General features: G+C 34.1%; 1 protein-coding gene across 2 annotated transcripts in view; it reads right to left on the reverse strand.

The window, feature by feature from the left end:
* The window catches only part of LOC145678716 (carbonic anhydrase 7-like), a 157,028-nt gene extending 138,713 nt beyond the window's left edge, over window positions 1-18,315 (reverse strand). The window contains exon 1 of one of the 2 annotated variants that reach the window (XM_081749147.1): window positions 17,980-18,315. In XM_081749147.1, the coding sequence (XP_081605273.1) occupies window positions 17,980-18,265 (286 nt within the window). In that variant the 5' untranslated portion in view covers window positions 18,266-18,315. Of the gene's footprint in view, window positions 1-1,843; window positions 2,000-17,979 lie in introns of those variants that run through there. The other variant, XM_081749148.1, reaches the window with a different exon arrangement.
* Between the last annotated feature and the right edge of the window lie 654 nt (window positions 18,316-18,969).

An 18,969-nucleotide genomic window follows, 5' to 3' on the forward strand; every position in this document is an offset into this window, starting at 1 on the left:
TACCACTGAGCCACCGCGGCCCCATGTGGTTGTGTTAGAGTAGAGTAGATTATGTAGATTAGAATTTTATGGCCCTTTCTGTATATTCCGCCTATAAGGCGTACTTATACAGTTTAACATGGAATCAGAACCACACAAGCTCCCACCAGGAATCGAACAGGGTCTCCCGCGCCGAAGATAATTCGCTAACTACATAACCACAAGGAAGATCTAAAAATTGACAAACTGTAATGAATGAAATATACAGTCAAAAACAATATTAAGTGCAGGTTGGAGGTATAAGAAATGATAGCTCCACCTATACCGGTACTTAATATTGTTTCTGTCTGTACAATATTTTTATAATTTTATTTTGAATCAGCTGTCGACAAGGGCGCCGATTTCTCTGTAAATTTGGGTGGGGGACATTCAGATGCAGAAGGTATATATATATATATATATATATATATATATATATATATATATATATATATATATATATATATATATATATATATATATATATATATATATATATATATATATATATGAGGATTTTAAGACAAATTGCATTCAAATTATGCCAGATATTTTATATTCATAAATGAGCTTTGGGGGGCCCTGCCCAACGGTCCCCTAGGATCGGCGCCCTCGGCTTGTTCTTTCACTACAGAATGTAAACGGATACCACAAAGGGTGCAGATCTTTGGATTAGAAGGGAAAAATTCTTCGATCTCAGACGTATTTTTAGAATAGACTAGAACGTGGTCCCGGATTCAATCCCGGTGGGAGAGTATTGAACCGATTACAGTGGTTCGAATTCCATCTTCCACTGCATGTCCATGTTTTATAGTCTCGGTGCTAAAAATGGACGATAAGTTTCAACAAACAAGGAAACAAATGGAGACAGAACAAAAGTGAAAGTGATAAATGTTAAAAAAAAAAAAAATAGAAGTGGAAATACCATGGTGAGGCAAAACAGAATAATTCCAAGAAAACTCACTGATGGCGATATCCACACAAGTGCACACGGCTTGGGATAGAGATTGTGGATGTTTGAATCAAAAGTAGGCTTCTATTGGCCTAATATGACCCCCAACAAAGCAATTATTTTCCCAAATAAGCAATAAGAATTTGCCATATTTTGTGCAAGCCTAGTTTATTAACTTCTTGATTTGATTTCGTTTGAGTTTACCCTCTCTTTTCAGAACCGATTCTATATGAGAAGTGGACATCTCTATAGTTTAACGTGGCACCCGAACCATATTAGTTCCACCGAAATCGAACCTGTCTTCCGTGCCAAAGTAGCAAACGCTAACCACATAGTCACAAGGAATCTCTTTAGCACCTTGTTGAACGTAGTTATTTGCTAACCTTACTAGACTTGCAGTTGAGCGGTCCTGGGTTCGATTCCTGGTGGGGACACGGTCGAAAAAGTATAAAAGGCTTTTTCAGACCAGTCATCCTGAGTTTTCCTCATTCTACTAGGCAAATGCCGGGATGGTACCTAACAGATAGGTCCCAGGCCGTTTTCTTCCTTCTCTTTCCTTGGATAGTGTGATCGACAAGGGACGTCAACCCTCAAACGTGCCGGGTTAACATGGACATAGATGCCGAAAGCCCAGAAATCTAAATAATAGACATGCACTTACAAGAAGCTTTAGCCTGGGTACGAAATCAAATTCTGCATGAAAGTACCTTAAGTCATTTGACTGCGCTAGTCGTAAAAGGTAACTGGTAAAAAAAAAAAAAAAAAAAAAAAAGCATAGTTTTGCTACTGTTATTGGAAAATGAACGCACCATAATATTGACACGTTCTGTTAGAATAACAATATGAAAATGGGAAAGCTATTTCATCTCCTACCTGAGATCAGCACTCCAACCAGCGTGGTTATGTCCATCCTCCCGCGCGCATACAAACTGTTGACACTAAACGCGGAACACCCAACCCATTTGGAGGCTATCCGACTAGTGTCCTGGCGTCTCGTCCGTTGTTATGGAAACGCTTCACTTGAAGGACAAATCTATTTCATTCGAATCGTTTGCGGGCTTTTTTTCTTTTAATTTCTTCTTTTCGAATCCAAATGCATTTTGGGAGAGAGAGAGAGAGAGAGAGGTTGAACAATGACGTCCACCCACCAATAGCGACCTCATTTCAACAGCTGGTCGATCTGTCATTCGCTTGTTGTTTGTGGTTGAACTTGCATTTATTGCTTTCGATTGAACTTTGTGCAATATCGCAAATTTGATTGAGAGTGATCAAATGGCGAAAGTAAATAATTCAGCCATGACTTTTTTCTTTGAAAACAACAAATAACATATAATAAAACAATAATGATAAATAACAATCATATTGCGCAATGAAAAGTTTAAAAAAAAATGTCATGTAAACAAGAAAAACGATATCTAAAAGAAACCTACTGATATTCTTATTTTCTACATTAAATTTAAAATTTTCTGTACGAAGATAATTTCTTCATTCAGTAAATGAGTTCTTTCTTGTGATGTTTACCTAAACTAATATTAAAGCTTTTTTGTTGTTAAGAATAATAATTATTTAATAAAACTTTGAAATCAAAATGTTATGAAATATAGGTCTATAGTTGTGAATAGTTATAAAAAGCAAAAATGAAGAAAATGTTTGACTTGGGTATTATCATTCACACACACACATGATCAGCGATGCCAACCTGAAACGTTATAAAATCCCATCTCGAGAAGCAGAAATTCCCATTTTGCTCGAATTTCCCACGCTATACTAATCTAATAACAAAATTTACGCCCTTATTACATCAAACTCCTCAATTAACGTTCCTTGGCACTTGTTTTGAAATTCACAAGTGACTGTATAAATAACTTTATCACTAACATGCATTTTAGAGCAACAAAATTTGACAACAACAAGTTCAAATTTACAGAAGACTGGTTTGTCTACTACTTGACAATTTTGTTAGGGCCAATAGAATAGATATATGAAAATTTCCACAAATCCTGTCATTTTTACGAAAATTCCCTTTATCCCATTTCGAGAATTGATTGTCCGAAATTTCCCACCATATGGGATTTTTTCCATGGGTTGAGATCACTGCACATGAAATGTAGGACCTAAATCTTCTACCAACCTTTAATTACTATGTTTCGTGTAGAGAGATACAAGTAGTAGTTTTTAATTAATATAAACTTTTTCCACCCCCTTGGGGGGGGAGGGGAGAGCTGGAAAATTTGGGGCTTTTTTGAATGCTTCGATTTTAATGAAAAAGCAACAGTAATAAGAGTATATTTTATTACTTTTCTTTTTCCATTATACAATATTTAGAAAGAAACATTTCATTACTATATTGTGAAAAAAGAATAATTTTTAAGAATAAATAAATAAAATAAAATAAATGGATTATTTAAAAGAAAAGAGATATGAGAAATCAGTCTGCTTATTGAAGCTTCAATAAAGTGTTTGTAGAACCATAAAAGAAATACTCAACAGCAGGAATGTTTTAGTAAAATTAAATAAATACAATATATGGGTCTACAGAAAAGTTAACTGTTACTACCGAAAATTTAGTTCTTAGTTTGTGTTCGATGGAATTATAATTTACAATTTATGCATAAACTAACATTTACATTTTATATTTGAGCATAGGGCGAACAAGTATGGTGTTTCTGGAAGTCGTTAAAATTTAAAAATGATTAAATTTATAAAGTTAATGACGTAGTACAATAGTAAAAGATAGAAGAAAATATGTGAATAATAAAGGCAGTAAACTAACACAATATAAAGAATTGAAGTTCATAGTTTTAATCAGTGATTCTCAACCATGTGTTTCACGCAGTTCCCTAAGGTGTGTCGCGAAATTTTAGAATTTAAAAATAATGAATAATTTAATTATAATTAATTAAAATTGAGACAGACTGTACCAGTCAATACCTCCAGCAGTAGCAATAATATTCAGTGCTGTATATGGTCATTATAAAACTAATTGGTTTTACTATTATTATAGATATTATTATTATTTATAATGAAAATATCACACAAGTGTATTGCAATATTCTTGATGTTCAGTAAAATGTGTCGTTAGTCGAAAAAGGTTGAGAACCACTGATTTTAACTTTGTAAACTAAACTCATAGAACACTTGAAGCCTACAGTAAAGATTTCCCATACAGAACGAGAAGTAAGTGTAATTTAATATAACAAAAAAATTGTTTTGTATCTGTTATTTAATCTAATGTAGCATGCTCTTTTCTACCCGTTTGAATTTTAGAAAGAACGAGATACCAACAACAAAATGCATATGGCAACGTGTATACTTTCAGGCACTGAGAAAGAAGATAGACAACCAAAACGATACCAGTGATAGGCTGGGTTGAATAGCTTACCACTGGAAACTAACAATGCAATTCCAGTTTGAAAACTAATTAAGATAACAAGCGCCGCATTGAATTTACTATTCACAAGCATTATGTTTATATATATACATATATATATATATATATATATATATATATATATATATATATATATATAAAGACACTATTGTAGCGTCCGCAATAGGGAAACGAAGGTTGAATACGAACATGATAAAAAAATAAGCAAAAATCTCTATTACTCTTCCAAAAATGTTGACTTCTTTGTGTTTGTAATTTTCTGTGTATTAATTTCATTATTTTGTACCAACAACCAGAATGGGGAAGCCTCTAATAATCCACAAAAACGCATATTTTACATGTTGTTAATGTAAAGCAGTTATTTGTGATCTCGTTTTTATACTTAAAAAAGTAGTCTTCGAAGAGATGGTAAGAAGCAGAGAAAATACTGAATACTCGAACTAGAGCCATAGCAATGGGTTTACTGGTATAGAAATATGGTGCTTGTATATTATGATATTATGTCAAAACCAGGGGTAAATGTGAGGTAAATGTAAATGTCTTTCTCCCACTTTCCAAATATATATATATATATATATATATATATATATATATATATATATATATATATATATATATATATATATACACAATGGGCAAAGATAGACAAGGGGACGGTGTGATGTCATCCGTCTCCCTATGTTTTCAGATCCACTTTTACCCCTGATCAAAACTATGAACCATCCTTAATAATATCCAGCCATATCACCATAGACAATATCCAGCATTTGCATATCAATATTATTATATAAAAGAGTAAACGTGACTCACTAGTGCACAGGCCATTCTACTATAGCTAAAGACGTGGAATTTAATTAAAAAACTTTCGTCAAGGAAGTAAGGGATAATAAAGGATTTTTTTTTTGGGGGGGGAAACAGCGGTTTATTCCCTCCCTCGCCCCAAGAATAGAGTGTCTCACAAATCCCTGAAGTAAGTTTAATAGGACTCCGCATATAAATTCCTCACTAAAAAATAACAGGAGTGTTTCAGCGTTTTCGGAAATAGTCATAAAGAAGAAAAGTGGGAATTTCTATAATATTAAAATTTATGACTTTTTATTCAGGAAATGGGTAATGCGATTTAGTTACCACTTTAAAATTCAATTCAAAAACTCTTCAGTTAAACTAAGAAACCCTTGTAGCAATGTAGCAATGCAAGAGGGAAAAGGAAGATTTCTACAATATTCAAATTTCCAGTTATGTATTCATTAAACATTATTCTTCACATACGAAGAACGACCTCCTCTGCTATTATACATATACATACTTCCTTGTGTTTCCTCCATTACAAATTACAATAATTTCTTTATGTAAAATAGGGATATGTAATCGGAAGAAATGAAGAATACAAACATCCTACTTAAGACATATTTATGGTAAAGTGAAGAGCACACACTTCCCCGTTGACTTGGTCATGACTGTTGATGTTTTAATGGTATCGTTGTATGCTACTGGTGAATTGGTTTCCGCGTTAATTGACACGTTCAATTCCTTACTGTGTTGGCTGAATTGAAATGAAACTTGGATGAAAGTCGGCGCCTCAATGATGAATGAAGGGTCTGAAAATATTTGTTTGATCTTAAGTGTCAATTAGTTCCGACTCTTTTAATGAAAAGTTATTGATTCTAATTATCGTACTATTATGTAATACTCTTCCTTCAATCTTTTGCATACATATTTGTAGCAAAAATAATGTACTGAAAAGTCAATACCTAGTATAAGTTGCATATACATTTGCTCATAGCAAAGAAAGCACATTTATTGCCATCGCAAATAATACCCTTAGAATTCAACGCAAGCATAGGTTGTCATGGAATTTCTGTAAACATTTTGGTACGTTATCCACTGCTTCTCTTAAGAAATCACGTGCAAATGCATTCAAAACATCACGAATTTGTTCCTCAAATTCGTCGAGAGTGTCTCGATGAGTCATGTAATTTATGTTTTGGCCCAGTCCATAAGAATAAGTTGGAGGTGTGAGGTCAAGGATTCAAGCAGGCCACAGTATTGGTGCACTACAACCTATCTTTCTTTCTAAGAAAAGAGTATTGAGTCCTACTGAATATCAAGAGCAAAGTAAGGAGGAGCATCATCCTGCATATATATAAGTTTCCCAGTGTTATCGCCCCCCATTAGATACAACGAGGTTCATAAGCAAACCCAGGTAGAGTAGATTATTCATTGTATCCCATAGAAGTATCATTCAATAGCACATTGTTACCCTTGAACATCACCTGGATCAACGTTTCTCCAATATGACACTTAGTTGTCCCAATTAATAAAACCACCAACATAAAAAAATGCGTTCTCAGACCATAAAATGTTCTTGAATAATTTGGAATAATCCTCTTTTCACCCTGAAATAATTTCATACGATGGTCATAATCTTCCAGAAAGATTTGTTTAACGTAATGAGGCTTCTACGGACGGAAATTCAAGTACTTTCTTTTAAACTGTCTCAATGGTATAGCGTATTAACCCGCTTTCCTCTGATTACCTGACGGATAGATTTTCGAAGACTTCTTTTGAACATATCTCGTACTCGGGTAGCGTTTTCTTCAGACTGTGAAGTTGATGGTATAAAATATACAATTGCAATTAAAATTAATTTTAACTAAGTAGCATTGCCAACAGATTTAACAAATATGAGCAACAGCCCCGAAATCGCATATTGAAAGAGTTCATTATAAATCAATAACAAAAATTAAATAAATAAAAATGTTTATTCGGAATGAAATAAAAGAATCAGTGAACTGAAGTCTATGTCAAATTGAGGCCTCAGCAGCACAGTAGTAGAGGTGCTGATGTGTGAGGTCCCTTGTTCGATTCCATGTCTTGCCGACTGAGCCTTCTGATGGCTAAATACCGCGCTTATGTGTTTTCTCGAGATTTTCTCGTTTCCTCCCACTTCCTTCCTTCCTTGCACCATTTCGTTCATTATCATCATCATTACCGTCTCTCTTGGAAACTGGAGGCGGTTGTATAAAGCATAACTCAAACAGATACTGCTGTTTTCTTTCTGAACGAGAATTGCTAAGTCTCGTTTCTGAGAAAAGATTTTTCTCTGTGCTGTAAGAAAGATTTGAGAAAAAACGGTTTCTCAGATTTAAGGAAATATTTTCTGTAATAAGTTGACTTACGGTGTAACTATGTGATTATGTAGAATTATACTACTAATAGTGATTAGGACTTTAAGTCATGCAGCATGCTTATATTACCGCAGAAAATTAAATTGTTGTATCTCAATTGTGGCATGTCTCAATTGTTTTACAAAAAAAAAAAAAGAAAAAGAAAAAGAAAAGGAAAAAACTACTACATTCTGAAAAATACTACAAAAGAATTACTTTTTCTTTCCTTTTAACTATAAACCACTTTCCAATGAACAGTGTTGATGCAATAACTATTTCACTGCAAGTCTATATTTGCTTTATAGGCCTACTAACAGGGTTAATAGGCTCGAGGCACTTATTCCGTTCTCCATGGCACCTAATTTTATGTCCGGATGACACGTTCATGTCCGTTCCTTGCAAGCTTTGTGACCACTTGTGATCGAACCGTCGGCGATTTAATCTGGATCAGTTTATACGCACTACTATTTAATCCTTGACACCTCTTACTTGACGAATTTTCTTCAGCGACCATGCTTAGGTAGACTACAACAAATTTTTGAATACAAATTGGTAACTGCAGCATTTAAGAAGACCAATGTAACTGCATGGTTACTAGGGGATAATACAAAAACACATATTTCGACAACACCTGATGATAACTATATGGAATGAACTTTTACCTACATCATATGCATTTGATTCTTTTGTGAAATGAAAACTAACCTTGAACTTTAAATTCTTATACTTATGCTCTAAAGATGGTCATCATAATCATCATTATCATCATAGCTATTCTGTCATTATTGGCAGATCACTTGTTGCAAACTCAGAAGTTTCCGTATATCACGGTCTTCAGTTAACCTCTCGTCTTTACACTAAAATTTTCTATTTTAATAACTTCCACTAGTGAAGCTTATTCACTTCTCCCTTACTTAATCACTGGTTTTCCGGTGAACATAAGTTAATTCCCTCCATTCTTCTCCACATCCACATTTCGAAAGATAACAATTTTTTATTCGTCGTTTTTGCATAGACCCAAATCTTCCTTTCTCATAGAATACAATTAACCATATGAAACATTTTATGAACAATTTTTCTCAACTCTTTCCGAAAACTTACAATATGTTTTTATTTTTGTTAAATGCATTTTTCACCACTCCTATTCTTACTTTTATTTCATTCAAGGCATTTAGGATTTAAGAATTAGGTTTCTGGGCTTTCGGTATCTATGATTATGTTGGCCTGTCACGTATGAGGGATGATATCCCTCGATGATCACACTATCCGAGGAAAGGGAAGAAAGGAAACGGCCTAGGATCTATATGTTAGGTACCATCCCGACATATGCCTGATATGAATTAGGAAAACCGAAAACTGCACTCAGGATGGCTGGCCTGGAAAAGTTTTTACACTTTTCCGACCGCGACCGAGTGTCCCCACTGGGATTGAACCCGGAACCATTCCCACCAAAGACAACAGCATTAGCGACTATCCCACGCGAGGATATTTATTTCATTCAAGGTACAGCTCTATGTAAGCAATAGCATTTTGATGATGTAGATATAGATGTATCCTTGTATTTGAATTTCTACTTTCTTGCGGTAAATGGTTAGAGTCAGGAGCGTCATTTCAGATTTTGCTGGGGGGGGGCAAGATCCCTTGATATTAGTAAAATTTCGCGTTTCTCACTGATTTACTACAATTCTATTGATAAAATCTATATAATCTCAAACTCAGGGGGGAAATTCCCCTTCCTGCCCCCCTAAATGACGCCCCTGGTTACAGTATGCGTCTTTGACACGGTAGACCAGGATTCCGTTCCAGGTGGAAGCTCTGGTGGCTGAATCACACGTTAAGCTTTAAGCTCACATCTCGTATAGCCTTGATGCTGAAAAGCATGTTCAACTCGGAACCAAGCGAAAACAAAAAATCTTAATACGGGTCACTATGAGATTGAACCGGAAACCTCCATCTTTGAGGTCAATATTTCGACCACTTACCCAACCATATATCTTTCACTTGATCACGAACTGCAGCGACCACAATACAGTACGTGCAGTCATTGACCTCCAATACTAAAAAAACAGAAAAATATTCAAACGAAAAAAGAAACACTACTAATAAATTTGCGATAACAAATCCGGGCAATCTGTGTGTCAATATGAAGTGTTCATGGTATAATAATCATATTTCAAGGCCTTTGGCTTTATAACTCCCGTAACTAGTCTCTCTGATATTAACCTGGAAGGCTATATTTGGCCTTCAGATATTTATCACTGGAACAGATATGGGCGTGACATTTGAAGAGTGCAGCGAAGGAAAACCAGCCGAGTGAATGGGAGTGCAGTGAACAGACGATGCACAGAACCTTGCATTTAAGAGCACTATTACTTCTAGGACATGCAATTGCAGAAAGTGTGGGTGGCTCCTAAAATGAATAGAATATTAATGTGTTCCAAGTACACTTTATGGTGATATTATAAATATAATTATGGTAATAATTGTTTTTATTAAACATTATAAACAGCCTGAATGTAAATAACGTTATACACGAATACGTTGCATAATGCCGTTAATTAGTTCGTGTTATACAAAACCGCGTTGCTGGAGGTCTGTTGTTTAAATTGAACTTGATCAACACAAAAAGGGATTATAAAAACTGGTTTAAAAATGAAAAATAATTATATTATTTATATTGGAAGTATTACACAAAGTTCGCTTAAACATACATATGAAAGTTGTAACAAAGAAAACAAATCACGTACTAGCCTATATATTTCACAATTGTATATGGAAAATGAAAATTTTCAGTTTTACGGCATACGTTATGCTTTGCAGGCTAAAGGAGCCGGGGATTAGTGAAATCGAATGCTAATTAAAGAACTGCTGAAATGAGGGGACCCACAAGGAAGCTCGTTTGGTTTCGGATTAACATTCACCCAGTAAAACACCATCGAGCTGTTGTACAGAATTAAAAATTGTGGCCAATATTTGGTACACTCATTATGTACAGAATCTAGTACTTAGATTGTACTTGTATTTAGACATTTACCTTGCCCAAAGTGAGAGAAACACACTTTAATGATGTTAGGTGCGAATGAAATTGTAGCTAAAGAAAAGCTTCAAAGGTTGATAAAGAAAATTAATAATTCCATTACATTACTAAAATGCTGAATTAAAATTACTTACAACATACTTCAGTTATAGGAAGGTTTCAAAAATTCAATAGGAGTGTTAGTCTTTGTACGTTTTGAACGGTTAATTAACGGCTTCTGAAAATATCTATTATTATTATTATTATTATTATTATTATTATTATTATTATTATTATTATTATTATTATTATTATTATTATTATTATAGTGAGGAGCCGGAGTGAAGGGATATAATGAGAATTATGGTTATGACAGGGCTAGATCCAGCATTTTCTGACAAGGGATGCACCAATAACTACCAGTATATTTGAATTAAATTTGGATTTTTTTAAATGCCTTTAGGCACTTGTCATGTGAATGAGGAATTGCCCTGGAAATGCTCAGTTCAAAAATCGCACCCACGACTTTCCGAATGCAAAGTCAACACTTTACTAACTGAGCCACGGCCGCTTTGTATCGATATAATTTTCTATATATAATTAGCATGTTGCTTTAGATCAGGAATTTCTTTAACCATGGACACGAAATATGATGGATGGATTCTGTATATCGTACAGAATTCTTATAAATGTCTTCCTATTTTCACTGCTACCTTCTTATTTTAGATAGGGTATATATTTATAACAAGGGGAGTGTACACGCTCCGGTGCACCCTCCCTAAATTCGACCCTGGTTATGGAATTATGGTTATACCAAGATCTCAGTATTTATTGTTGTTGGTATTGATTAGAACTTGAACGACCTGTACCCCTCTAATATACTTCTCCCCACCCCCAAACTTCTGTGGCCATCTGCGAGAGTACCGCCTCTATATCCTTTACACAAAACGCCAGGTAGTTTAATGAACTACGTAAATTTTCAATTATTTTAGTTACAAAAATGCGATTATGAGGCTTTAAAAAGCGTGTGCATGGTATGTATGTAACCTATCAAGACCTGGTTTTCTAAATTTATTCTTAATGAAGAATACGCTCCAATCACTAATTTCTTTTTTGTAGTATGGGATAAAATAAGATCCGATTCCGTGATCTAATGTATACAAAGGAAAAACTATTTAAGAGGCAAAATGCAATGTACCTTTCTAATCACTGAACCATGTTAGCGTACGCAGAGTACAGCTATTCATTCTATAGTGGGAGCAGGGCATGTTGATATATATATATATATATATATATATATATATATATATATATATATATATATATATATATATATATATATATATATATATATATATATATAAACGCCTACAAGTTCACCGCAGCCATTGTGTAACATGTGAATGTTTCGTGATGTAATCGATAAATTTTATGTGTATAGACTTAAATGTTATTTATAAGAGTAAAGAGTAGTCGCTTCACATACAACATAATACATTCAAATCGATACATAGACATTGTAATCACATTCAAGTCGTAAGCAGAGGAAGCCCCAAAGACCCCTCTAGCTCCGTGTTCAAACGAACCAAATTCTGTCTATGTATCCTAGTAGGCAAACGAATAATTAGAAGTGTATAGAATATCAGGTAATATCCAAGTAAATTGCGTTGTAAATTCGATCAATATGAATACCGTGTACATACAATTAACAAAACAAATTTCACAATGCTAAATACGAAATTTATAAAAGAAGTCCTGCAATCAACATAAAGCATACTCAGGGCCGGCCCTACGCAATTTTCTGGCCCGTGAAATGGCATTATTTACCGACCCCGACCCCCTTCTCCAGAAAGAACAAATCTTAAAAGCCATGATTTTAAGTATGATGCCCTATCATGAACAAGAAAGGCGAGGGGAAGGGAATTCGCACTCAGAAAGGCTTAAACACTATAAATACAATCTGGTTGTGTATGTTTAATAATAATAATAATAATAATAATAATAATAATAATAATAATAATAATAATAATAATAATAATAATAATAATAATAATAATAATATATTATGTTTGTAAAGGGTAAAGCAAACACATCAGAGGAAAGATGGTAGTCCTTTTTCTAGAATTCAATATGAAAAAAAATGGAATCTTAGGTCTCACGGTTATGCCGGCTAGGCTGAAGGAGATGGTGATGATGAGAAATGAATGAAATGGGGAATGAAGAAAGTGGGAGGAAACGGGAGAACCCCGAGAAAACTACACACACGGTATTTGTCCACCACAAAGTTCACTTGGCCCGAACTAGAATCGAACGAAGGACCCCATGAACCAGAGATGAAGGCTCTACCATTGAGCCAACATGACTCCCGAATTCAGTATCGAGCTTTAATCTCAATACATCCAGTTTGCAATTCCAGTGCAATTAGCTCTTTCATCTTTATTTATTGGTTTTCCTTCTACATTTCGCACACGCGGTGGAAGAGTGTTACAACTCAAAAAATAGAAATTTTGAGGTTTCACTGCTCAACTGTATATAGAGAAGCCTGGTGGTATTTTCGCATAAACGTAAGTTTAAAAAAAAAATAACCTTTAGATAGAAGAAATACCAGTATTACAGGAAGCGATTTTGATAGAATAACAAACTTTAAAAACCATGTTTACACAAATGCGTAATTTTGACTTGTTACAGTCTTCCTCCGGGTGTGCAATTTGTAAAATAAATAAATAAATAGTTTCCAGCTTCAATGCTAAGGATTTAGGAACTTGTTTGTGACAAAGACAAAACTAGTTTTCATATCAACACTGTGATAACTAACTGAATGAAATGAAATCTTTAAATTTTACGTCCCATAGTTATGCCGGCTAGGCTAAATGAGACGGTGAAAATGAGAAATGAATGAAATGGTGGAATGAAGAAATTGGGAGGAAACGGAAGAACTCCGAGAAAACCCATGCACACGGTGTAAGTCCACCACAAATCTCACTTGGTGTGAACTGGGATCGAACCAAGGACCTCATGCACCAGAGGTGAATGCTCTATTACTGAGCCATCGCGGCCTAAACTAACTAAATGAAACAAGTGTTCACCATTGGTCGAGAATTGAGTTCTTGTATTTTATAACAACCAAGCAATTCATGTTGGGATTTGTCTGACCATTTGCTTTAGCACTGACCATGTGATCTTTAACTAATGCTACATAAACATGATTTATGAATGTTGTATTCAAATAGAATGTGAGGTTAGTAAATTTAACCACCATCATCTTGAAATCTGTTTATTTTAAATAGTATAGTTATGGCAGATTTTGCCACCCCTCGATACTTGCAAATGCACGTGCTACACATATGGTAGAGCCGGCCCTGTATATACTAATCGATTTATCTAATTGAGTGATATGCAAGTGTTAAAATGATATGCAAGTGTAAATGAATATTTCTCGAAAAATTCGAGAAAAATGATTTTTTGGTAAACCTAAAAATTGATGCTACGATAACCATGCCTCCTGTCAAGATGAAACTGATACTCAAGTATAGCCTCATAAAACTATTTTTCTTTTTCATTATGACAGTAAGCAGTATAGTTAATGAGATATACCTCAAATTTATGATTAACTCTACTCAAGCGATTTTGTTCATATTTTCTAAATAAACACAATAACAATTCTACAATATGACAAATGTCATTTCAAGTGAAAATCAACCAGGAGCAGTTTAGTCCTGGAGATGAGTTTTTCGAAGTTCTCTGAAAATATCTATTGTAATTTTGTTCATTTTTCGTTTCATAAATAAATATTTTAGTAATAATTACAGCACGACTTTATTTAATTTAACAAATGGGAGCAAGGAAGATTAGTGCAGTGTTCTGTACCTTTTGTTTTTATACTATTTCTTTTTAAATATGCATTTTAGTAGATTTTCCAGATATTGTTATTTAAATAGTTGTAAATAATAAATAGTAATATATTTACTTAATCTAATAAAATCTAATTTATTTCCATTTTACAATCAGTAAACTAATATACCTGTATATAAAAGTGGTATTAAATGCGACACTTACGTTGCCGAAGTTAAGGAAATAAAAGTTGAATAATATCTATTATTATTATTATTATTATTATTATTATTATTATTATTATTATTATTATTATTATTATTATTATTATTATTATGAAATAAAAGAGTTAGATTGAACGTAATGAGAATTATGGTTATCACGTACACGAGATCTGAGTAATTATTGATGTAGAGTGGCTTAGAGATTTCAAGAATTAGTCCTAGAAGCGACAGTCCTATTAGGGATAGGAACTGTTATCTGACCTATGAGCGACCGATTCATTTACATTGAGATGATGGAAGATGATATGATTCCCTCTCTTAAAATATGTTTGCCTCTGTAAAGTACGCTTTAGCCCCCCCTCCTCATAGTTATGAACGTAAGAGTGATTGCATCTCAAATTTATGTTTAAGTAAGAAGAATTTTAAAAAGTGAAAGAAAAACTAATGAAATGTCAGTTTATATCGGATTCATTGTTAAGGGTGTTTGTTAACAAATTGTTTACGTCCAGATGTTGTTTATTTGTGTAGGAAACTGGGGCTAATTGTTAATTATTAAGGGTTAAGCTTCTTGTAATTGTGAAACGGCTGGAAGAAATAAGACCTCTAGGAAAGTAAATTTTTTACAGTAAATTTTGTTAGGTTCTAAGTCACACTAGCGTGAAACAAGTTAAAGAAGAGGGAATCTTATTTTCTTCCATTATCTTACCGGTTAGTACGAACGAATCGGTGACTCATAGGCCAGTTACCAGATCGAATCAGTTCCTTACAGGACAGTTAACAGTTCCTGTCGCACATAAGACTGTCGCAGGCAGGACGACACCAATTTTTAACATGTGCCCGCCCCAACATATCCTTGCCCCCCACCCCAGCCCAAATTGCTGTAATTAACTGCTTGTATGATTCTCAAGAGTGAGTGTGTGAGTGAGGTATATCCATCGATCGATCGATAATTTCAAATATCGATATAGAAAAATAGCATATATAGATATTTTTAATGTATCGATCGAAAGTAACCTTGTATAGGAGCAACGCTGGTATTGAAAATTGGGGAAGTTTGATTCATATTTGAAACTACTCTTTCAAAGTAAAAACCAAAATTGGTCATTTTTTAGCGTTTACGAATGCTCATGCCTGTTTAGTTGGAGGAAAGTAAATGTCATTTTTCAGTAGTCTTTAGAGTCCTGTTGGATTTTCAAAGGATTTAATCGTGAACATTTTTTAAATGATTCATTCTGATCTTAATGAACAAAAGTCGTTAACATCGGAGAGAGAACTGATAACAGAAATCACTTGAGTATGATACACAATATCCACTGAAGAGAACAAATCATGTTAAAATGCATAGGGGAATGATTCACTTCTTTGGTTAGGTATGCATGACTCAGCATGTAGCTTTATGTTCATCTCACATTACGTAGTTCTGGTGTTTCCAAAGAAATTTCTTTTTTTCTTTTTTTCTTTTTTTTCATTAATAGGCACTGGAGTAAAACTTTCCTTGTTCCTGGTGATCGGTGACCTCTCAGAGAGGACGTGAGTCCCAAGAATATTGGATATGAAGAGATGGAGGCTTCGCTGAAGATCGGATTATTGCTGGCTAGTCTGTTTATGAGGAAAAGTAAGATAAGCACCTTCCAGTTCAGTGTTCTTTTCTTTCCTTGTTTCTGGTTTGACGAGATTTTCACCTACATGTGGTATGCTACATGCCTCATGTACGAGTGAAAACTAAGTTCTTCCTCTCATGAAAACAATATATCCTTGCTACTATATAAAATAACGTATATGTTATGTGCGTCTGTAAGCTAGTTTTCTTCGGGTTTTTTTTTTTTTTTTTTTTTTTTACTTGAAGGGGGATTGGGAAGGAGATGATACATTGTGGAGGTTCAAAAAATACAGATTACTAGCAGAATACTCGTTCTTCGCACGGAGAGAATACATTTCATTTTGGCCATAAAGGACACCAAAACTGTCACCAATCAACTTAACTTTTACATGTAATCAACTTTTACATGTAACCATGCCGCTTAGGAGTAATAAAGGGGGCTGAATTTGGATTTAAACGGCATCGAAAGGGTCACTGTTCATCTCAGTGAGACCAAAAACTATGGATTCGACACTAGTATTGGTCATTTTCGATCACTTTTTTGTATTTCCTTCTCCCCCAAGTTGCACCGACAAAGTGAAATAATAAAAAAAACATTCCAGGCCCATACCTCATCTATGTTGAAAATTTGATCCAGATCGGTCGGATGATTCAAGAGTTATTAAGTTACAAACATACTCACTTTCATTTTTATTTACGTATATATATATAAGAAGCCCCTCTCGTTAGACAACCCAAAATATTGTACGCTGACGCAGGTTACATAGTGTTCAGTCAACGCTAGGAAAGGACACTTCTGCCAGTTAATAAATATCACAGACAAAACTTATATAGATACGGAGCCCTCAGAGCACAACGGAATCAAGTTCAATTACGAAAGTTTAGAGAAAAAAGAAAGGTATATTTTTTTACGGTACACTTAAGTACATGGAAAAAAATACTGTTTTTTAACATTATAACAATTATTCACAATATGTGGACATGAATGTTGTAAGCCATAATAGAAGATTCAGAGATCTGATGAAATATGTAGTCCAAATTAACCGAAAAGTTGACTTGATTTCCTTGTGCACTAAATGCGTCACACATTTCAATGGAGAAATACAGCACGTTGTTCAATCTCCATCTTAAACTGTAAACTTACTGTCAACATTTCATATTGTCACAGTCTCTTAATGAGAAAAGGAAAATAATTGTGTCCAAACGTAAGTAAAGTATTTGTTGGTATTTTACATATAATATATGGTCTTCAAATGCTGTATTTCTCTACGGCGAGTACACTATCCGGAAAAGGAAAGGAAGAAAGGATTGGGGAAGGAAGGAAGCGGCATTGGACCTATAAGTTAGGTGCCCCCGACGTTTGCCCGGTGTGATTGAGAAAAACGTCATGAAGAATAGCTGGTCTGAAAAAGCTATTTTACACTTTTTCGACCGAGTGCCTCCACCAGGAATCGAACCCGGGACTGCTTGCACCGAAGACAAGAGCGTTAGCGGCTACGCTACGCGGGGCCACCCGCAACTTGATGGAAGGGGAGGGGGAAGATACTGATCGACCGATATTAGTGCCGAATCCCTAGTTTTCGGGGTCGCTGAGATGAACAGTGACACTTCCGATGCCAATATAGAAGAAAGATAAAGTAACTAAAACATTTCTTTATTATTATTATTATTATTATTATTATTATTATTATTATTATTATTATTATTATTATTATTATTATTATTATTATTATTATTATTAAGAGTATTCTGCATATACTAAACTTATCTCAATACATACCTGATCCAGCGAACTTCAGTAGTAGAAATACTAAGATATAGAATCTATTAAACTGCATTGTGATGGTGCAGAGAGTCAGAGTGAATTCAGCAGACAACCTGTAGTGTCTCGAACTATATACGTTCTCTGTCTCTGTGGGCGAGGGAGTTATGGATGTTATCCCTTTTAATACTGCATCAGGCGAGCTATCTCGAATCGTATCACAATGATAATAAAATAATAAATATTTTAAAAGAAAAAGTAATTTTGCCGATGATATCATACGATGAATACCGCTTACAAACATCAGCTGGGTGCTATCCACGATACTACTGCATTTAGACTATGTTAAGGAAAGAAAACTCAAATAAACGTCACAATTTATGTCTTTGCTCAACACCAGAGATAAAAATTTCTTCACGTTAGAGGTGAACACGGACTGTTTTAAGTTAGAAAAAAATACACGCTGCTACGTATGTTTATCATTTTTGAACGTTATTTTAAAACAAGTTGCTTTAATTTTCTACTAAATTCATGAAAGGAATACCAAACTCTTATGCCATATCTTGTTTGAAATTATAAGCTAATTAGTTTGGGATTCAATGATGAGGAAAAACAAAGAAAATTTTCTTCTGCGGCTATGCTTCTAATAAAAATATGCTTGTATTATTAATTAGGGGTTAAATTACACAAATTCATGGTATGTTGCACACAAAATATGACTATTTGTCATATTTGAAACACATGCCATGTTTTCTACTGATGCAATCGTTTTCGCAAATTGAAGTGACACACAGTGCATATTTTGCTTTTACTTTCTTAGATTATCTTTCTTTTTTTCTTTTTCTTTTTAGTTTTTTTTCTTTTTCCTTTTTTGTTTCGTTTTCCGAACACACTGGAAACTAGTAATATAACTTCGGAAAATATTCTTGTTAGTTTTAATGTGTAAATGAAAAAAAAATAATAATACATTTTAAAAAAATAAATTACAATGGTTTTGCTGATAAAAAA

Source organism: Thermobia domestica, chromosome 2, assembly GCF_964235325.1.
Source record: "Thermobia domestica chromosome 2, izTheDome1.hap1.1, whole genome shotgun sequence".
NCBI lineage: Eukaryota > Metazoa > Arthropoda > Insecta > Zygentoma > Lepismatidae > Thermobia > Thermobia domestica.